General features: G+C 41.0%; 1 protein-coding gene across 1 annotated transcript in view; it reads left to right on the top strand.

The window, feature by feature from the left end:
- The window catches only part of ASZ1 (ankyrin repeat, SAM and basic leucine zipper domain containing 1), a 90426-nt gene extending 69082 nt beyond the window's left edge, over positions 1 to 21344 (top strand). Inside the window, exons 9-13 of the mRNA XM_030554196.1 lie at positions 1181 to 1237; positions 8031 to 8143; positions 17356 to 17461; positions 18299 to 18412; positions 21192 to 21344. Of these exons, the coding sequence (XP_030410056.1) occupies positions 1181 to 1237; positions 8031 to 8143; positions 17356 to 17461; positions 18299 to 18412; positions 21192 to 21344 (543 nt within the window). The remainder of the gene's footprint in view (positions 1 to 1180; positions 1238 to 8030; positions 8144 to 17355; positions 17462 to 18298; positions 18413 to 21191) is intronic.
- Positions 21345 to 22952: the final 1608 nt, after the last annotated feature.

Raw genomic sequence — 22952 nt, 5'->3', positions numbered from 1 at the left:
AATGGATTGAAATATATCCAAATAATCCTGACAAGTGACCCAGACCCCATGCTGAAGAAGGAGGTAAAATACTCAAAGGTCACTACCACTGCCAGTTTAGCCTGGGGGGAAATTCCTTCCTGACCCCATATGTAGCAATCAATTAGACTCTAAGCATGTAAGTTAGAACAAGACAGCCAAGCACCTGTGAGAGAGAATGCTCAGTGCCACCTCAGAGCTATGACCATCCCAGTCCAATGTCCCATCTGCAGCGATGACTATCCGTGATACTTCAGAGGAAGAAGATTAAATACACACACACAGCTGTGCAAGTTCTCTATTGATTGAGGGAGGCAGGGGAAATCCCTTCCTGACACCTGTTGGTGTCTGGCTGAAACCCTAAAGCATGAGCTTTAGGAACAGAAGACAAACTGGAAGTGAGACCTACCTCTCTACATCACAAGCAATCCCGTCATATAATCCAATTTCTTATTGTCCTTAAATCTAATTAAGTTGTTTGCCTCCCGCTGCTCCCCATGGAAGGCTGTTCCAGAAACTCCTCTGATGATTAGAAACCTTTTTCTAATATCCAGCCTGAATTTATCCATGGCCAGTTTACACCCATTTATTCTTGTGTCAACATGGTCCTGTAGTTTATACAGCCCTTCACCCTCCCTAGCATTTACCCCGATGTATTTGTGAAGAGCAACCATAGCCCTGCTTTGCCTTCCTTTGTGAGACTAAATAAGCCAAAAGGTTGCTCTCTAGTTATGACAGACAGCCTCCCCGCACACACACACACACGCACACTTTTCCAGATCACTCAAGCACTGGTCATGCAAAAGCTGCCCAGCAGATCTACCCCCAGCCTCCCACCATAGTGGCTGGGGGAAAGCACATCAGGGTCAGGGGACCCCCAGACCAGGGGAGGGAAGAGACCCTCTGTGGTCCCATTGACCAGTCAGAGCGAGGGTGTTCCTCTGATTATTACTGTAGTTTTTTAGCAGACTAGCGATTACAGCTTCCTAGGAATTGAGGCTTAGGTATATACATTAGTTATTTTTTGTATTATGAATACATTTGAGAATTTTTACAGTGCTCCTTTGGTAATTAACCTGTATAGCTACATTTCTAACTTTTTTCTTCATAGTCTTCCTTCTAAATTTCCATATTTGCTAAGTGAAACTTTTGTTTCATACAGGAAAAAGATATAGCTTTAAGAAAGCTTTTGACCATGAGAAAAGATGATTTTACACAGGTCAGTTGAATGTTTAGAACTCTTTCTAATTTATTTTCACTTCTTTTATATTCGTTTGTTTGTATGTCTTTACGAACATTTTTAGAGGGAAAAATAAGGGGATCAATAACATTTTCTCTCAGAAATCTGATGAATTCTTATTTGCTTTCAAGATATTGGCATCTGAATGTAGACTGTCCTTTGTACGCTATTTTAAAGATCAATCTGTGAGTATATCACCAGGCAGATCCTAGAGTTTGAGGCCATTATTGCAATTATTGAGCTGTTACCATTCCTTCATTTTAACTTACATTTTATTAATTAGAATTGTCATATGATGACTAAAAGTTAGTTATCTAAGTAGTGTAATATCTTGTTGATTATTCCTTTGATTTGGCTAGCCATAAATCAGTGCTATTTTTTTTAAAGAATGGTAAAAATAGTGTGTATGTATGGTGTTAATGCTTTATTTTTTAAGCCAACTAGCTAAACACATAAGCTTATTTGTCTTTTTAAAGTGTGGTTGTTAACTGCTACTCTAGATTTGTAACCGCAGCATGGCATCTGAAGTGGAGTCTAGGTTATTTTCTACGTGTGTGCTGTCACCCGTTATAAAAATAGTGTGGGCCAAATTGTGCCCTCGGCTATACTTGTGGGATTATGCTGTCTTCAGTGGGCGTGCAAGAAGTCTAACTTAAAACTCCATTATAAAAAAGAGTCAATGGAAAAGGCAGGAGTGGAACCAAGGGCTCTTGACTCCCAGGGCTCCTACATTTGCAGTTACAACTGAGCTGGAGTACTCAGTGTCAACATGATTGTTTCCTAACCTAGTTACAACATACAGCACAGTGCCAGTTTGTAGTTTAGGTGGTTCTTCAGCTAAGCACTTGTAGTGCTCACGTTCCAATAAACATAATACGCGAAGGCAGTTAAGATGAAGTCTATAAAATAGAATTGTAAAAGCGGCAAAGAATCCTGTGGCACCTTATAGACTAACAGACATTTAGGAGCATGAGCTTTCGTGGGTGAATACCTACTTCGTCAGATGCATGTAGTGGAAATTTCCAGGGGCAGGTATAGATAAGCAGGCAAGCTAGAGATAACGAGGTTAGTTCAGTCAGGGAGGATTAGGCCCTGTTCTAGCAGTTGAAGTGTGAAAACCAAGGGAGGAGAAACTGGTTTTGTAGTTGGCAAGCCATTCACAGTCTCTGCTTAATCGTGAGCTGATGGTGTCAAATTTGCAGATGAACTGAAGCTAAGCAGGTTCTCTTTGAAGTCTGGTCCTGAAGTTTTTTTGCTGCAGGATGGCCACCTCAAGGTCTGCAATAGTGTGGCCAGGGAGGTTGAAGTGTTCTCCTACAGGTTTTTGTATATTGCCATTCCTAATATCTGATTTGTGTCCATTTATCCTTTTCCGTAGAGACTGTCCAGTTTGGCCGATGTACATAGCAGAGGGGCATTGCTGGCATATGATGGCGTATATTACATTGGTGGACGTGCAAGTGAATGAACTGGTGATGGTGTGGCTGATCTGGTTAGGTCGTGCACAGGCAGAAATTGTGGAAAAACAACATTGCTTGCCTCATAGCCTGAGTCGTGCAGAACGCAATGCCATCCACAGCCTCAGAAATCACGCTGACATTATCATCAAAGAGGCTGATAAAGGAGGTACTGTTGTTATGAACAGGTCTGACTACCAAAAGGAGGCTTCCAGACAGCTCTCCAATACCAGATTCTACAGGCCACTTCCCTCAGATCCCACTGAGGAATACACTGAGAAACAGCACCATCTACTCAGGACACTCCCTACACTAACACTGGAACAAATCAACATATCCTTAGAGCCCTGACCAGGGTTATTCTATCTACTACCCAAGATCCACAAACCCGGAAATCCTGGATGCCCCATCATCTCGGGCATTGGCACTCTCACTGAAGGACTGTCTGGATATGTGGACTCTCTACTCAGACCCTATGCCACCAGCACTCCCATCTATCTCCACGACATCACTGATTTCCTGAGGAAACTACAATGCATATGTGACCTTCCAGAAAACACCATTCTAGCCACCATGGATGTAGAGGCTCTCTACACAAACATCCCACATACAGATGGAATACAAGCTGTCAGGAACACTATCCCTGATGATGCCACAGCACAACTGGTTGCTGAGCTCTGTGCCTTTATCCTCACACACAACTATTTCAAATTTGATGACAATATATATCTCCAGATCAGTGGCACCGCTATGGGCACCCGAATGGCCCCACAATATGCCAATATCTTCATGGCCGACCTGGAACAACGCTTCCTCAGCTCTCATCCACTCATGCCCCTTCTGTACCTACACTACATTGATAACATCTTCATCATCTGGACCCATGGGAAGGAGACTGGAAAAATTCCACCACGATTTCAACAGCTTCCACTCCTCCTCAGCCTGGACCAATCTACACAGGAGGTCCACTTCCTAGACACCACGGTGCAAATAAGTGATGGTCACATTAACACTACGCTATACTGAAAACCTACCGACCGCTATGCCTACCTTCATGCCTCCAGCTTCCATCCCGGGCACATCACACAATCCGTTGTCTACAGCCAAGCACTGAGGTACAACCGCATCTGCTCTAACCCCTCAGACAGAGACCAACACCTACAAAATCTCCACCAAGCATTCTCAAAACTACAATACCCGCACGAGGAAATAAGGAAACAGATCAACAGAGCCAGATGTGCACCCAGAAGCCTCTTACTGCAAGACTAACCCAAGAAAGAAACCAACAGGACTCCACTGGCCATCACATACAGTCCCCAGCTAAAACCCCTCCAACGCATCATCAGGGATCTACAACCCATCCTGGACAATGATCCCACACTTTCACAGGTCTTGGGTGGCAGGCCAGTCCTTGCCCACAGACAACCTGCCAACCTGAAACATATTCTCACCAGTAACTCACCATAGTAACTCTAGCTCAGGAACCAATCCATGCAACAAACCTCGATGCCAACTCTGCCCACATATCTACACCAGCAACACCATCACAGGACCTAACCAGATCAGTCACACCATCACCGGTTCATTCACCTGCACGTCCACCAATATAATATATGCCAACATATACCAGCAATGCCCCTCTGCTATGTACATCAGCCAAACTGGACTGTCTCTACGGAAAAGGATAAATGGACACAAATCAGATATTAGGAATGGCAATATACAAAAACCTGTAGGAGAACACTTCAACCTCCCTGGCCACACTATTGCAGACCTTGAGGTGGCCATCTTGCAGCAAAAAAACTTCAGGACCAGACTTCAAAGAGAACCTGCTTAGCTTCAGTTCATCTGCAAATTTGACACCATCAGCTCACGATTAAGCAGAGACTGTGAATGGCTTGCCAACTACAAAACCAGTTTCTCCTCCCTTGGTTTTCACACTTCAACTGCTAGAACAGGGCCTCATCCTCCCTGATTGAACTAACCTTGTTATCTCTAGCTTGCTTGCTTATATATACCTGCCCCTGGAAATTTCCACTACATGCATCTGATGAAGTGGGTATTCACCCATGAAAGCTCATGCTCCTAAACGTCTGTTAGTCTATAAGGTGCCACAGGATTCTTTGCTGCTTTTACAGATCCAGACTAACACAGCTACCCCTCTGATAAAATAGAATTGTATGTAACCAGACTAGGGGACAGCCGTCCAGTAACTAGACCAGTGTAGTCTGGTGCCCTGTCATCATGGTTCTACAAGTGTCAGCCATCTTCAATTGTTAATTGATTACACTTCTTGAAACTTATATTTCACGGTAGATATTAGTCTAGTTCTTTCAGTGCTGCCTGTGTGTATTTCACTGTGGGTGTGTTTGTGCTCCATATGCATGAGACCAGAGAATTCTTGCAAATAGTGTCTTTTTTGGTCTGCACCTGTGCCCCTGCTCTCCTTGTGCTCTGCACTGAGGGCATAAGGGACAGGGCAGACTGATCACCTTTCCAGTTCCTTCTTACCACTACATATGGCCTGAGTCAGAACCTCCAATGTCCAGAACTGATCCTTTCTCTTCTTCCTATAAAATACTCACCGTTTTATATTATTCATACCTCATTGTTAGTGTTATGATAGTTCAAGTTAGCTAGAATTAGAATCCCAGCACAGGACTTAGATCAGTGGTGGGCACCCTGCAACCCGCGGGCCGCACGCAGCCCATCAGGGTAGTTCACTGTTGGGCTGCCAGAGAATTTGTTTACCGCAGCCACTGGGAGCTGCTGGTGGCTGTGCAAATGTAAACAAACTGTATGGCGGCTTGCCAACAGATTAGCCTGATGGGCCACAGGTTGTCCACCACTGCTCAACAGAGAGTGGCATAAGAGTTCCAGATCTCCTTAGAAGAGTACCAGGACCCTCAGCATAAGCTCCTGGATGTCCTACAAGCTCCATCTGGCTTGTTCTCCTGGTAAATTAAGCCATACTAGAGTCAGCAAGGGCTGTGTGGCATATGCCAGACCAACTGTGCCCCTACCCCTAAGAGGGCAGAGAAGTGATACATTGTCCTGCCTAAGGGAGCAGAATTTTTTTTCACCCACACTGCCCCAAACTCCTTGGTGATCCATGCAGCCACTGAAAGATCCAGGCAACAGCAAGAGTCTTCCCTAAAGATGAGGCCAAGTGTCTCAACCTTATGGGGAAAATGATCTTAACATTTACCAGCCAGCATTTTAGGATCTCAAATTATCAATCTCTTCTTGCCATATATTATCGCCTTAACTATTCTAAGTTCCTTGACAGGATTCAATTTCAAGCCTTTATTGATGAGGCAGACTAGCAACCAGAGCTTCTTTACAAGCTACAGTTGATGCAGCTGATACAGCATTGAGATCCATGGTGACTGCCACTGTGATGTGGTGGTAATTGTGGTTACTCTCTTTGGGTTCCCAGGGACGTGCAAAATACGATTGAGGACTTCTCTTTTGTGAGACTGATCTTTTCACCAAAAAGACCAACAAGTCTTTGCAGTAGCTGAAAGAGACTAGGGTAGCTCTCTGCTCCTTAGTCTATATACACCTGCCCCAAAAAGAAAATAGCATAAACAGCAATATAAACCAAGGCCCTTACCTCAACCATTTTATCAACAGTGACCTTACAAGCCACCTTGCAAACAATAAAAAATGCAGTCCAATTTACCTGGTGTCTTCCACTTTATCCACAGCTACCCAACTTCACTCTCTAACCAAGAGATTCTCTGACATGATGCCAGAGAAATACGAGCCAATATCAATGCCAACTCCACATGATTCTGAGACCCATTTAGGGGGACACGTATCAAAATTTTCCCAAAACTGGGCAGCAGTAACAGACAAGTGGATGCTAGATAACATCCATTCTAGCTATACCAGCAAGTTTCTCCCCCATACTTCCTTCCCCATCTCTTTTCACAGACTGCTGTCATGAGGGAATTCTGCAAGGTTGGCTCTTGTCAGTAGGTATTCTGAGCAAACACAGCATGAATACCATAGTTACAATTCCCACTGAAATGAGTGCATCCCTGATGCGGTGGAGAGACCCTGGATATGTGTGTGTAGGAATTTCCTTTCTATCCCCCCACCCGACAAGACAATATTTATGGACTCTTCCCTGATAGTCTGTGGAGCCACATGGACAATCACACAGCCCAAGGCATTTAGACACCTTGGGAAGCCAGAATACGCATAAATTTTTTAGAACTAAGAGCAGTATGAGAAGCTTGCAAAGCATTACTACCATTCATACAGTCCCAGCACATCCTGATAATGTTGGACAATGTAACTACCCTTTTCTATATGAACAAGCAGGGAGGGGGCCACACACAGTCACCCTCGGTATAGAAGCAGTCAATTTACGTCTCTCATAAGTTGATAGCTATTACCCAGATGCATATAGATACTTTATGCCACCTGGAATTCTTTTATAAAATTCTTTTCATTATTTTCCAAATATCCAGAGGTATTTAGGTCATACATGGACCACATGGAAATTCCAAATGATTAGCATGTGGTCTATAAAAGAATAGTAGACACTTACAAATTTGGGTATGCTTTTTGGTGGTGGTAAGTTAATTTGTATTTTTTTTCTTGGGGGGCAAGACTGTGGTAAACATATAGGTTGCTGTTTACAGTTGTACTCTAAGCAGTCTCATGGTCTTTGTCATTTTCAATGTACTTTTAGTTAACAAGATAAACTGTTTTGGGTTAGGTGAGTAGCTGGATTAGACCTCTCAGGAATACCTAGGTTCTGTAGGAAATGGTGCTGATGATTCATTAGGTGACTTTCTTCCTGTTAAGTTAATACTGAACTAGTATGATGATATGGAGCGTTTTACTGCTGAAGGTGCCTCAGATGACACCTAAAACAGAGGCCCTAGTTATTTGTGATTATTGAAAATCCTATGGCAGTTTTTAGAAATATCCCATTTTGGCCAAGTGCCAGTGTGAGTAATTACATTCTGTCTACCTATGTTTCCTGTGCAATTTCAATTAGGCATTCTTCACTTCCAGTCTAGCAGTGCTGTGCATTATTAAACAGTTGCCATATTTCACCTTCAGTAGTTTGGCTATATTGTAGAGTTAGTTGAAGTGACTCTAAGTGTGCTTTTTTGGTAAATTTTTAAGTCTGTAAAGTGTTTGGGACCCTCCATGATGAAAGGTTCTGTGCTGCTGTATGTATAAATAATTATATTTTGTGTACTTCTAAAATATAAAAAACTAGCTTTTTAGCTTTTTTTAATTCTGTTTTAAACATTACACAATTATGTATTTAAAATAACTTTTTAATTTAGATTGGGATTACAAATACCAGAGACCAACAGAAAATCCTTGATGCTGTTCGAGAGCTGCAGGTGGAAGAGATAAAATTTGGAGAGTTGCCTGAAGTGATGAACTTAGAATTCAGGTAAAATGTCATCTTTCAGGTACATAAATATGTATTGAGAATATGGTTGCAGTACCTACTATAGCATAAAGATGTAATTCTTTGAAACAGAGCATCATGTTGCATGTGCTAGTAGCAGGATTGAGCCTTAAATTATGAAAGATAGTGACAAACACTGAGTAACACCAGTATTACAATAATTCAGATCATGTAGTTGCCCATTATAGGGATCTGTGTTACTTGAGGGCTAAGTTGCTGTTACTTTCTGTGATGATGTTGCCATCACTTTGATTGAATATGTGAGATCCTCCACACCTATTGGGATGCAGTATGTTTTATGCGGGAAGGCTTTCCCAGTTGTTCTCCTGCATCACAGGAGACAGCTACAGCTGGCATCTCTGACTGAGATGTCAGTTTTCTTCCAGCCTCAGTGAGCTCCAGAATAAAATGAAGCAGGGGAAAACAAAAAAAAAGACTGAAGAAAAATTCTTTTTCCCCTGTTCCATTTTATTCTTCTAAATATATTTTTCTTCTGTATTTATCTAATCTATACCTATATATAGCTAGAATAGGAGCTGGAAAAAAACCTACTATAATGTTGTTGTTGTTGTTGTTCCACTCCACAGCATTCATCAGCATAGCTGCTCTGCACTTCCTGCTTCTCCCCCTTACCTCAGCCCTGTGCAGAACTATCACAGCCATGGCTGTGAGCCAGGTCAGAAATGTGTCTGAACGGCCTCACTCTAATTCAGCAGTACCTCAAGGACAAGTACAATGGTTCTCAAATCCACCTCCAAAGGTCAAGAGCACTTGCACTTTTGGTCTGTTAGGACCATCACAAAAACAATAGTTGTAATTGCAGTGGCCCTCAGGAAGGGAAGTGGTCTGCATAATTCCCTACCTGAATGACAGACTGGTTTGGGCCAAACTATTCTGCAGAGACTTGGGAGACATAAAGACTCTGACAATATTCAGTGAACTTGGCATGTGTCAAATCAGTAAAATAGCTCTTTGTCTCTAAGATTCTATGCCATCTCAGAGCAATAATAAAACAGGATAGAAAACAAGTCATTTTTCCCCTGAGGGAGCCCTTAAGAAGGAGGCAAGCTGTAGTGTGAATATACCCTGCACTAGCCTGCCAAGGACTAAGTTTTCCCTCTGGACCCTGCTGATGCTCATTAACAGTTTGTTACCGTGCTTTGATCAAGTTCTCTTTGAAAAATAACTAATCAAAGTGCATTCTTCTTCCTGTCAGAGGTAGCGCTCGCCAGGCCAATTGACAGCAGCCTGCTCAGCGAAGTGTAGAGTCCTCAGACCACCACCAGATCTGGTCAGAGGGCTGTCATCAGTGATGAGTGACGTTGTCTGTCCTTGGCCACAGCTGCATGTGGGATCTTCTCATTGACTGCAGGTATGAAGGCTGGCTGCACGTTGACCCTGGCCCATACAAAATCAGTTCAGAAAGACCCATGAGTGGCGTGATAAATCAAGCCAGGTACACACGTGGTCAGGTCATTTATAAGAAACTGGTTTCTGACATCAGCTGCAGACCATTCTTCATGCTGCATCAATATCACGAGAAATCTGGGCCGGGCTAATGTCTAAATAGCCATATCTTTGAAAGTTACTCGTCATTGACCACTCACGTGAAGAGCTGCACCAACCATGGGTGAACACAAGTCCTGAGGTGCATCAGGAACTCTAGCAATACGTTGTCATAGCCAGCAACAGTGCCACTCCTAATATCACTCAGAATTTTGTCTAGCTTGGTGTCTGTGAACAGCTCCCTGTATTGCCAAGTGGCAGCTCTCAGATGAAACTTCTTCCCTTCATCATGAATTTATCTGACATTTGGGGCCTTTGACACGTACAGCAGATGGCAGACAGCTTGGTTTGGCATAACAGGTGGGTGGCTTAGGGGTGGTGGTTGCTAAGCTGTTCTGAGACAATGAATCAAGTCCCAGCATTTCTATTTGAGCGAGAATTCTAGATTCTGAGTCATCACTTCCTATCATGCCTGTCTTGTCATTCAGTGTCTCAGTTACCTAGTCAGCAATACATGGATCATCAGAGGATTCATACCAGGGCCGCCCAGAGGATTCAGGGGGCCTGGGGTCTTCGGTGGCAGGGGGCCCCCTCTTCGGTGGTAATTCGGCAGCAGGGGGTCCTTCTGCTCCGGGACCGGCCGCCGAAGTGTGCTGAAGACCCAGCAATTTGGCGGTGGGTCCCAAGATGAAAGGACCCCCTGCTGTGGGTCTTCGGGGCACTTTGGCGGCAGGGGGCCCGGGCCCTGCGAGAGCTTTCCAGGGTCCCTGGAGCGAGTGAAGGACCCCACTCCAGGGGATCCAAAAAATTCTCGTGGGGGCCCCTGTGGGACCTGGGGCAAATTGCCCCACTTACCGTCCCCATCTGGGCGGCCCTGATTCATACTAACTGAGCAGTTCAGCACATTCAGCCTCAAGGCACGGCATGTAGGCTGGATGGCAGGTGCGCAGTATGGATGCACATGCAGCTTCGAAGATGGCTCCTCAACACTCACTGAAAGCTTCATTGACCAGGATGATGCATGATGGTATGGAGACAAAACTTTTTTCTACAGCATCTGAATGTAATGTTAAATGGACCAGTGTTCTCATCACGCATCGTGTGTGTATCTGGTTCATATCGGGGAAATTGATGATCCAGTCAGCACACTGCATTCAAAGTCCTTTCTAGGGCTGAATCTGAGTCACTTGTAAGACAACATTCCTGATGCAATTCCATCCCCCAACATTGGAGCCATCAGGCTAGTCCTGAGAATACTGCAGCTCAGCACTGAGGGATTCTGGACAGACAAATGCAGCATTTTCTATAATCAGAGCACATTAATGAACTGTTGATGTGTGTCAGCATGGGCCACACAGACAGTACGTATATTTCTGTACTAAATGCCACAGAAGACTGACTCTTCTTCAAGCATACACAGAAGAAGAGCTTGAAAGCTTTCTCTTTCTCACCAAGAGAAGTTGGTCCAATAAAAGATATCACCTCATCCACCTTCTCTCTCAGATACCCTGAGGCCAGCATAACTACAACAACGCTACATACAATCTTCTTCAAAGGTTAATTTAAGGAGCATGAGTTTAAGAGAATTTAGTTCAATTAGGCTTCATGCATTTTATTCTAAAAGCAAATAGCGCTGCCAAAGAGATGATGTATTTTTTAAAATAAATGTATTTGTGCAGATTATCCTTAATATAAACTATGAAGAATTGAGTGGAAAATAAAAAAAATGAACAGTCCACTGGCTATCTAGAAAAGGAGTCTAAAATATAGATAACCTGTTCCCCACTACAGATTTTTAATTAAATAACATGCCAAATATGTGAAACGCACAAAATGTATGTTATTAGATCAACGGTTGTACCCATTAGCCTTATTGTAGCTTTCTGTGTTTTCGTGAGTTAAAAGAAATAATAAAGCTTAATGTAGCTTTCCATGTGTTCATGAATTACAAGAAATAAAGCACTAATTCAGAGCCGTGAGATATACAAAATATGACACACATTCAATTATTAGAAGTGTTGCACTTTTTAAATAAAACTGTTAGACACATGTATTCTAGGAATCTGACCTTGTGGTTAAATCACAGGCTATGTTTACATGCTGTTATATAAAGATATTGCTTCCCATTTGTTCAAAGTCATTCTAAAAGGAGGAATATTAGTCATTAAGTCATAGAAAAACTAACATAGTAGAAAATGTTGAACTGATTGATTATAAACTCCCACAGGGTCTCTTGCACTGTTTAGCAACTCATATTTTAACTTTTTTCTTTTGCATTCTAAAGAAATATGATACCTTTATTTTTCTGAAAATCTGAACTCCTGTTGGGAGTGCAAGGGAAAGTGTCAGAGCAACAGCTATCTCTGTATGCAACATGACTTGACTTAATTGTTAAGGGTTTTTCCACTAGGTGCTGAAGTTAAGTCTAATAACCATTCCTAATATTTGAATAATTTTAAGATACGGTAATGGTAAGTGTTTTACTTTGTCATCGTTTGTTTTAGGCATGATTCTCAACAAAATAACAAAAATAATTAGTATTAATTTGTGGCAAAGCACAAAAAATGTCATCATTGATTCCAGCCATTGATAAAGTTTATCTTCTGGATGGAAAGAAGTCCCTTTGATAGATTTGTTTGACAGGTGCTCAACATGTATGAGAAACTTTCAAACTGCCCTCTGGTTAGGATCATTTTATTTCGTCCAAAATTTTTATCCAAAATAAATGTTTACTTAAAATTAATGGGTTATTTTTCTGTAAAAAGCCATTCCAGAAGGATTAAAAGTCATAGCAATTTACCAAATAAAACTAGATAATAGTTTTTGTTTTGCTCCTGTTCCTTCCATCCCTCTCCCACCTTCATCAAAAAGTAAACAAAAGTCTCATCTTTTTTAACTATATTTTTAACAGAGATGCTGAAAGCACCACCTTTCTATATTAAGCATTACAGAAGTCTTACAACAATACACTGTATTGCGTACCACCAACCACACTCTGACCAGTACAGGGAACTTACTGCAATAGTGTTACCACGGTCAAATGGGTTCATGCGAAAAAATTAATTCTGTGAAATACCAGACAACAGAATATAAATATAGACCTAATATTTACAAAAATATAATTTTCAAAATGAACAGAATACTTTACACTTAGGAAGACTTCAATGTAATTTCTGTGTTTCTACTGGAACTTGGAACACACATGCTTGAACTGGACTAGTACAGTGTTTTCAGTATTTTTCTCTGACCAGAGTTTCTTCCATACTGCTTCCATGCTATACGATTTAATGGTGAAATGTGCGAATGTTGCACTTTGCCTTGGCTTAGGACTCAGCTTCCAGCAACCCAGGTGAGAAGTGGGTATTGGAAATATGAATATGGTAAAGTTTGAAATACCATCCATCATCATTTTTAGCCTTTAACATTATTTTAGATGAAGGAGTAGTGTGTCTTATAGTGCCTTAGATGGTATTGATTTCCTTCGATGTAGCATGGAAATCACAGAACCCTGACAGTCATTCTACAGTAGCATACCATGTAGAGGATAAGTGTGTACCTGCCTTGGATATTAATATAATATTAGCTAACTAGTTAAGAAAAGATTACCTATAGCCCTTTTGCAGTTCCTTGTCCTTTCATCAGCAGAAGTGGTCCCAAAACGTGCCCTATAAATTTTTTGCCCCTTCATATAATTTGTTAGCTAGGCTAAGTAGATCTTTCAGAGAAAAGGTTTTGTTCAGATCCTGAGAGGTTCCTGTGATAAAGAAATGGCAGCATTAGGTCATCTTACGCCTCCATGTTTGGCCCATATGGCATTCCCCACAAGAGGCAGAAGTGAGCAGCAGTTGTTCTACCATAGTTCCTAAAAAGATCCAAGCTTTCTGATCTACATCTGAGGCTCCTTGGTTTTGTTGTATGCTGAAAGCGGGATGAAAAAAAACAAGTCAGATAGGGACAAAGTAAGGGGCTGGGGGGTTTAAGAAGAAAAAATGATGTGAGCATTCAGATCAGTGTTCTTGGAGACCTTAATGCAACCACCCTTCAGTACCATCTTCTCACTTGTATTTGAACAATAAGTGAAAGTTTGGAGAGCCTCAGGGCTTTCCCAAGGTCACTTAACAGAAATTCAGTACAGAAGGTGTGCCAAATCCAGGGGTAGAGCAGCACTGTTGGATACCCCCCACTCCTCCATCCACCACATTTTAGATTGGATACCTCACTTTACCCTGTGTTCAGCTTCTTAATGCTAGTCAGAATCCCCATAGAACCATAGAAAATTAGGGTTGGAAGAGACCTCAGGAGGTCATCTAGTCCAATCCTCTGCTCAAAGCAGGACCAACCCCAACTAAATCATCCTAGCCAAGGCTTTGTCAAGCTGGGCCTTAAAAATCTCTTAAGGATGGAGATTCCACCATCTCCCTAGGTAACCCATTCCAGTGCTTCACCGCCACCCCTAGTGAAAGTGTTTCCTAATATCCAATGTAAACCTCCCCCACTGCAACTTGAGACCATTGTTCCTTGTTCTGTCATCTGACAACAGCCTAGCTCCATCCTCTTTGGAACCCCCTTCAGGTAGTAGCAGGCTGCTATCAAATCCCCCCTCATGCTTCTCTTCTGCAGACTAAATAACCCCAGTTCCTTCAGCCTCTCCTCATAAATCATGTGCCCCAGCCCTCTAATCATTTTTGTTGCCCTCCACTGAACTCTCCAATTTGTCCACATCCCTTCTGTAGTGGGGGGCCCAAAACTGGATGCAATACTCCAGATGTGGCTTCACCGGTGCCGAACAGAGGGGAATGATCACTTCCGTCCATTTGCTGGCAATGCTCCTACTAATGTAATTCAATATGCTATTAGCCTTCTTGGCAACAAGGACACACTGTTGACTCATAGCCAGTTTGTCATCCACTGTAATCTCCAGGTCCTTTTCTGCAGAACTGCTGCTTAGCCAGTTGGTCCCCTGTCTGTAGCAGTGCATGGGATTCTTCCGTCCTAAGTGCAGGACTCTGCACTTGTCCTTGTTGAATCTCCTCAGATTTCTTTTAGCCCAATCCTCCAATTTGTCTAGGTCACTCTGGACCCTATCCTCCCCACTTAGTGTCATCTGTGAACTTGCTGAGGGTGCAATCCCTCCCAGCATCCAGATCATTAATGAAGATATTGAACAAAACCAACCCCTGGGGCAATCCGCTTGATACCGCTGCCAACTAGACATCAAGCTGTTGATCACTACATGTTGATCCTGACAATCTAGCCAGCGATCTAGCGAGCTTTCTATCCACCTTATAGTCCATTCATCCAATCCATACTTCTTTAACTTGCTGGCAAGAATACTGTGGGAGACCATATCAAAAGCTTTGCTAAAGTCAAGGTATCTCACGTCCACCGCTGTCCCCCTATCCACAGAGCCAGTTATCTCATCATAGAAGGCAATCAAGTTGGTCAGGCATGACTTGCCCTTGGTGAATCCATGTTGACTGTTACTAATCACCTTTCTCTCCTCCAAGTGCTTCAAAATGGATTCCTTGAGGACCTGCTCCGTGATTTTTCCAGGGACAGAAGTGAGGCTGACTGGTCTGTAGTTTCCCGGATTCTTCTTCTTCCCTTTTTTAAAGATAGGCACTATATTTGCTGTTTTCCAGTCATCCAGGACCTGATTGCAACGAGTTTTCAAAGATAATGGCCAGTGGCTCTGCAATCACATCCGCCAACTCTCTCAGCACCCTTGGATGCTTTGCATTGTCCAGCTTTTCTAAATAGTCCTTAACCTGTTCCCTCACCACTGAGGGCTTGTCATAGTATCTTTCCCCAGTCTGAACCTTAGAGTCCAAAAGTTGGGGTACTAGCATGAATTCCTCTAAGCTTAATTACCTGCTTAGATCTGATAAGCTGCCACCAATCAGGAATTCCAGTGCCTGATACACTTTGGTCCCCCCAAAAACCTTCCCTGGGGACCCCAAGACCCAAATTCCTTGAGTCTCACAACAAAGGGGAATAAACCATTTCCCTTCCCCCTCCATCCTTCCTCCCAGCTCTTTCCCACCATGGGTACACTAGGAGATCACCGTGATTCAAACTCCTTGAATCACCACACAGAGAGGAATGTTATCTTCCCCCTCCTCCTCTTTTCCCTTCACCCAGAGGCAATACAGATTCAAACTCCGTGAATCTAAAACAAAGAGGAAATTCACCTTTCCCTTCTCCCCACCAGTTCCCTGGTGAGTACAGACTCAATTCCCTTGAGCCTCAACAAGGGGAAAAAATCAGACAGGTCTTAAAAGCAAAACTTTTAATAAAAAGAAAGAAAAAAGGTAAAAGTTATCTCTGCAATTTAGATGGTAAAAGTTACAGGGTCTGTCAGCTTATAGAAACTGGAGAAAAAGCCTCCTCTAGCAGAAAAACAATTTAAAATACTTTCAGCCAAATACACATTAGAACTCTACCAGCCAGATACACATTTGAAAATAAAGAAAAAACAATCAAAAGGACTAAACCGCCTCTCTACCTTTTGTACTTACTAAATTTGAACAGAAATTAGAAAGCCTGTAGGTACGTGTGGTTACTCTCAGAACCCAGAGAGAACAAAGCCAAACCCAAAAAACACAAACACTCCCACTGAGATTTGAAAGTATCTTGTCTCCTGATTGGTCCCCTGGTCAGGTGTTTGGTTCCCTGTTTGTTAACCCTTTACAGATAAAAGAGACATTAACCCCTAACTGTTTATGACAGGGCTGCTCACCTCTTCCCCATACTATGCTGCCCAGTGCAGCAGTCTGGGAGTTGACCTTGTCTGTGGCTACGTCTTCTCTACCCACTGTATTGGCGGGTAGCAAGCGATTGCTCGGGGGATCGATATATCGCGTCTCATCTAGACAATATAGCGATCCCCGAATGCGCTTATATCGATTCCGGAACTCCACCAACCCCAACGGAGTTGCGGAGTCGACATGAGGAGCCGCGGACATCGATCCCGTGTTCTGAGGACGGTGAGTAGTTAGATCTTAGATACTTTGACTTCAGCTACGTTATTCACGTAGCTGAAGTTGCGTATCTGAGATCGATTTTCCCCCATAGCGTAGACCAGCCCTGTGAAGACCGAGGCAAAAAAAGCATTGAGTACTTCAGCTTTTTCCACATCATCTGTGACTAGGTTGCCTCCCCCTTTCAGTAAGGTCCCACACTCCATGTACCGATCAGATATCAACTTCTCCATGTCATCCTTGATTATAGAAGCTGTAGACCAGGAATATTTCTTACATCAACATAAAATGGACCTGAGACTTCCAGTACTTGATCTTGTAAGATTACTGGTTGCAGGTTTTATCACTGCACAAAAGACCATAATGTTATAAATTCATGTGCATAACAGGGAACACTTAATATTTCCTTTATGTAGCCAATAAGGGGTCTTCCCACTGGTAGGTGTAAAAGACGGGGTAAAGAGGGAAAGCAAAGATTAATGGAAATTAAACAGAGGATTGCTAAAGATTTAGGGGGGGTTGAACTGTTCAGACTTTCAAACTTGTTTTTAATAGCTATAGTGTTCTAGATAACTTTTTATGGGGAAATAGATAAGCTTACTGAATTTTAGTACATATAGAGCTCTATGGGAAGTTATGCATTTGTAATAATAAAATAATATTACTTTATTTCTTAATTAAATTGCATATCTTATTTTGTTTTTATAGTGGTGATGAGTTCCTCACTTTTCTTCTGAAACTGAATAGACAGTGTGGTCATCTTACAACTGCTGTGCAAAATATAGTTAGCCAGTTACCCACAAACTCTCATAAGGTATTCAACAAAGGAAAATGAAGACTGATCTGGGAAAGGGTGGGAGGATTGAGTTTAGCTACTAATAAATGAGGAAATGAACAGTAATGGATGTCCATATACAACTTTCTCCTTTATCATACAGTTTATGTAAATTAGATAGCATTCTTGCCAGTAGTACTGTACCTTGAAATACCACTTTAAGTTACATTTTAAAAAAAAATCTTAAGTCAATCAAATTTTTAAGAAGAAAAATTCTGTTCCTTTCTGCTTGTGCTGATAAGAGTTTAAATATTTAAATGAAAAGTTCTAGAAAGGGCAGGGGAAGGCTGAAACACAACAGTATGTGCTATGTCATGCACAAACCATGTAATTGGAAATGTAAGGTGTTGTGTTTTAAAAATAATCTGTTTGTGTTTTGATTTTATCACAATAATATTTAAAATATCAAAATATTTAAAAAGTAGATAATATTTTGTAAGATTAGACTGTCTTAGTTGTTTTTCTTGCTTTGTTTACACCTCTGGAGAAGCATAGAAATATGTACTGCTTGTCTAAATAGTCTGATTATCTTGAGCTTGCTTAATGTTTTTGGGATGTTTGGGGGCCTTCAGGCAATATTGCCTACCAGTTGACCTATGTGAGGTAAAATGACATTTTGAATAACTGACTTGATCTGTTAAACTATGTAAGTGATCTAAGTTGAACTATGTACTAAGCCAGTCTCTCTCCATGAATTTCATACGATACAGAGAATAAGCATTTTACAGAAATTGTTGTTCATGGTTTAATAGCAATTATATAAAGATCAGAAGGTTTTTTCCCAGATTTTAAATAACATTGTAAAACTTCTAATAGATAGTACTCGAGTGGGGTCCACCCCAGAGCTTCACTAAAGTTTGTGAGGACTTGGTTGGCAGTGTTGAAGATTTAAGTGAAGAAGTTAGCAAACTAAAGGACCTCATGCAAAAGGTGGGTGTGTGTCTTAATGAATATACTAAACAAAATGCCATAGGCAGATTTCTTATAAACAAATTCTGTACATACTGCCCTATCAGCCAAGTGGTGGCATGTCAGACTGCCACAGAAATGATCTTTAAAACTGTAGTTTGAACATCTGCAAAGGAAAGGAGTTGCAGGACATTTGGAAGTAGAGTGATTGTATTTCTCAAAGAGGAAATGGGACACTGCATGGGGCTGGGCCCCAGGCCCGAGCCGCCACCTGAGCCCACCACCACCGCCCCATGCAGTGGCAGGCAAGGCTTGGGCAAGCAGTGACGCACATACTAGATAGAGCGACTGTATTTCCCAAAGGCTGAGACTGGTATCACTGGCCACACGCACCCTGGCCTATTCCTCCACACCCTTCTTTTTTGACAAAAGTGAGCATTTGTCCCATTTGCTCTTGCCACCTGATCAAGTTAGCAAGAGCAAACAGGACAAATACCCACTTTTGAAAGAGAGGAGGAAAAAAGTTGGTAAGGCTGGGACAGGGCTTAAAAAAGGGACTGTCCTGACCAAAACAGGACATATGGTCACCCTATGTGGAGGCAGCAGGGAACTGGGGTTGAGAGGTGGGGTAATCATTGCTTTGCATCACTCAGCAGTGAATCATCTGGACAATTCAAAAACAATGCTGACAGGCTCTATAAGAAGCTGTAGCCATCCCTTTTGTATTGAAAGGCAGAGATGAGTGAAGCCTTGTATAGAGGAAAGGACGCTAAAAATGGGGGATATCCTTATGCTCCTTAAGAGCTATTGCAGTATAAACGCCATTCTGTGAACACATAATTAAGATATTGTATGGAAATATTGACTCATGAGGAAGATGTTAGGGTTTTGTGTGATGGAATAGGAGGCAATCCAGATATGTCTGTAGAGGTGTCAAAAGAAAAGGGTGGGAGAGGTCAATGCTAGATGTTAGCACTACATCACTCACTCTCAAACCAACATAATGACAAGCTCTTGTCAGACAAGATCACTTTAAGTAATAGGCTGGTAAAAGGAATGAGTGTTGACATTCAGCAAATGGAGCATCAGTGTCAGAAAGGAATCTGTTGCTGAATGAAGTCATGTGGAAGTCAGACAGTGAATATACTACTATTAATGCTCTTTAGTGATTTAGGTAAATTTAAATGAATGTTAACAGCCTTCGCTTTATAAAACATTTAGAACCAAATATGTGAGAGTAGATTTGAAGCTGCCACAAAGAACTGCATGGCAGTTGCATGCCCCCATTTGTGTATGCAGTACTTGAATACATGTGCAAATTAGGTGATTGTTCACCCAGCTCACCAGTTATAGTTGATGTCTAAGGTTGATGTACCAAGTCTTAGAGCCTGGGTCAGCTGACTCAAATTTATGGGGCTTGGGCTTCAAGGCTATAAAGTTGCAGTATAGACATTCACGCTTGGAGGGGAGCCTAGGATCTGAGAGTCCAAACATCTAGACTGCAGTTTTATAGCCCCACAGCCCTAGACCCACAAGCCTGAGTCAACTGACCCAGGCCAGCCGTGGCCATGCTGTGGGTCTTTTATCACATTGTAGACATACCCTAAAGGGCAAGTTGCACTTTCAAGTGAAAAATGGTACTGCATGTGCATCGAATTCACGCATTCTCTCACTAGAACCTTTAGCCATGTTCTTTAAACATTTGGCACTTTTAATATTTTAGAAACTATTATTTCTGTTACATTACAACTATAATCATTACATCATATAATCTGCTCATTTAGTATCATTCTGAATAACATTTTAACAGCTTTTAACATTTAAACATACTTTTTTGCTTTACATTTTTATTGGCCGTTGTTGAATTGGCATAGGTAATGGTTCTCAACCTATGCAGCTCTCTCTGTGTCATGTGGGCCGCATCAACACAATATGTATACTACCATGGGCCACAGGTTGCAAACCACTGACGTAGAAAGCTCAAATGAAATAACATTTAGTGTGAAAATTAGTTATTTCTAAAACATTTAAGTTAAAATTCATTTTTTAAATCTAGTAAATATAATTAATATATAAAATTTCCATTTTTTGCCAGATTTCATTAAATACACAGTTAACAGCTATAATATATAACTACTTTGTGAAAATGTATATGTGGCTATTAGCCAGTTTTATAATAATTTAATATTCTGGGGGTAAAACTCACATTGATCTAAATGGAGCCAGAATTTCATCTTCTGCTTTTACGAGGGTAGAGTTATTATTTGTGGGCCCAATCTTGTAAGGTGCGTAGGACCCTACAAACATAAGATCTTGCCTATATGCTGACTATAGCTCTGCAGTTACAGGGAAGTCATTGAAAGCCTCTTTTTGACTAAATATATTTTTACAAATCATGACTCTTGTGACTAAATAGCATATGCCCTGATCAAATATTGGACATTGTTGTTTTTATCACAGGGTTGTTTTACTGTTATAATGGTTCAAGATGTTTTCTAACAATTGTTAGTTTTGACTCGCCTTTCAGGAATTTTGTTTATTTACAGAAAGGTGCTGGTATTCATGCTTCTACTATTTTTATAGTATCTCTCTCTGAAATAGATAAGATAAAGACCCACTCCTACTCCCAGTGAAATCCATATAAGTTTTGCCATTTATTTTAATGGAAGCAAGATCAAGCCCAGACTTTAACAAGAATAAAATAACATAAATATCTACATGTATGTACTGTCTGAAATGCCTTTATGTACTTAAGAAGTTCTCATACACTATTTGAATTATATATCTACATGAATTTCAGCTTCAAAATGGACAGAAGAATGACCCCACTCATGTGCGACCCCTAGAAAAAACACCTACCTGGAAAAGTAGATTAATAAAAAGGGCAGCAGTAACCCTGTTTGGATTTGGATTTCTCTTTCTTATCACCAAATTAACCTTAAGGAAAGCCTGATTTTATGCATACTTCTAACAAACTTTTTTCTCAAATATGATTCTGTTGAATGTATGGAGCTACAAACCAATTGATAGTAAGAAAAGATATTTGAAGAAGCACATTAAATTCTTAGCTTCATTTCTGAAGAGTTTAAATTTTGTAATGTTATAAATACTTTCATTTAGAAACAAAATAAAGGTTACAAATTCAGTCCAGCCAGTTACATTTATTTGTATCTAAAAGTTTTCTTTACAAAATGGTAATGGCTTGTAAGTATAAACCTTTTCAAAGTTTTGTTTTTATATTTCATTTTTGTAAGAAATAAAACCATAATTCTTATTGCTTAGTACTTATTGCTAGTTTCTTTGCCCATTTAGCTGCCATTTATGAATGTGGAACATCTTCAGAAATTTTCTATATTGTATATTAGTTATGTATTTGCAACATTAGTGAAATTTATTTTTCCAAGGGCATTTTATCAAAATATTTAAGACAACTTAAGTAGACTTCCCTAAAGACATTCTGTATTTTATAATACAATATAGTTTCACATCAAAAAATATTTTCCTGTGATTACTATGCCTTTATTTCTTATTTGTTTACCATCAACAATATTGTAGGTATTCTTGTCAAGCATGTAATCATGAAACATCAGGTTGATTTTCCTACTCCACCTCAGTGAGTACTTTCATATCCAATGCTACAAAGCAGTAGATATCATTTAAATATTTAATGTTTGGATGGCGCACTTTAGTTTTAGTAAAACTTCTTTGTAGTTCAATATTGTAAAGATTGAATAGATCATAAACACAACAATCTGTTGAGCAAGGTTGAGATGACTAGAACCAGATCAAGCTACCATGTTTACACAGGAATCAAAACCATATTATCTAGAACTGTGTAAATACGGATGTTGGTTACAAGGTTCTAGCACAGCTCTCCAGATTATTGTGGACAAGGATTTTTTTCCCTTGAACTGTGCTATCCAAGCCATGGCTAAACTGATCTCTCCTCACAAGCAGACACATGAGTGTTAGCATTTTCAACACCATTTGATAACAACAGATACAGATTTACTGGTGCTCAAAAGGATTTAAATGGTAAAGGTCCAGAAAAGTTTGCTGCATGTTTCTACATGCCCACAGCTCTTTACTACAACAGCTCCATATGTGTGTTGGAGAACACTGCGTAGTATCTTCCTCAATGTGTGCATTTTAGTGTCTTCAGTGAGTGTTTCTACGCATTCTCCATTCTGGTTACTAAAACCATTATTTCCTCATACGTGGTTGATGTTACAAGTATTAACTTACACAGTTGATTCTTGTAGTAATTTACAGCTTGTAATTCTTTCCATACCTTCTTGTTACAAATGGGGAGCATTCTCCCAATGGGATGGGGTAAAGGGGACACAGCCTAGAAAAGTCAGAGTCCTAGATTCCGTATGAAATTGAACTATAGCCCTTTGGGTTTCAGGGTTGTAGTGCAGAGACCTCTCTTTCCCTGTCCCTATTTGCCCCATCCTCTCCGAGGACAGTACAAGGCAAGTTAAGGACATTAATGCTGCTTTGAGCATTATTCTGTATCCTCAGCTCCTCTGCAGATTACTGCTTTGAAACTACATTAAGT

The sequence above is a fragment of the Gopherus evgoodei genome, chromosome 1 (genome assembly GCF_007399415.2).
Source record: "Gopherus evgoodei ecotype Sinaloan lineage chromosome 1, rGopEvg1_v1.p, whole genome shotgun sequence".
NCBI classification, from domain to species: Eukaryota; Metazoa; Chordata; order Testudines; family Testudinidae; genus Gopherus; species Gopherus evgoodei.
This window is presented reverse-complemented; position numbering and strand designations above follow the sequence as displayed.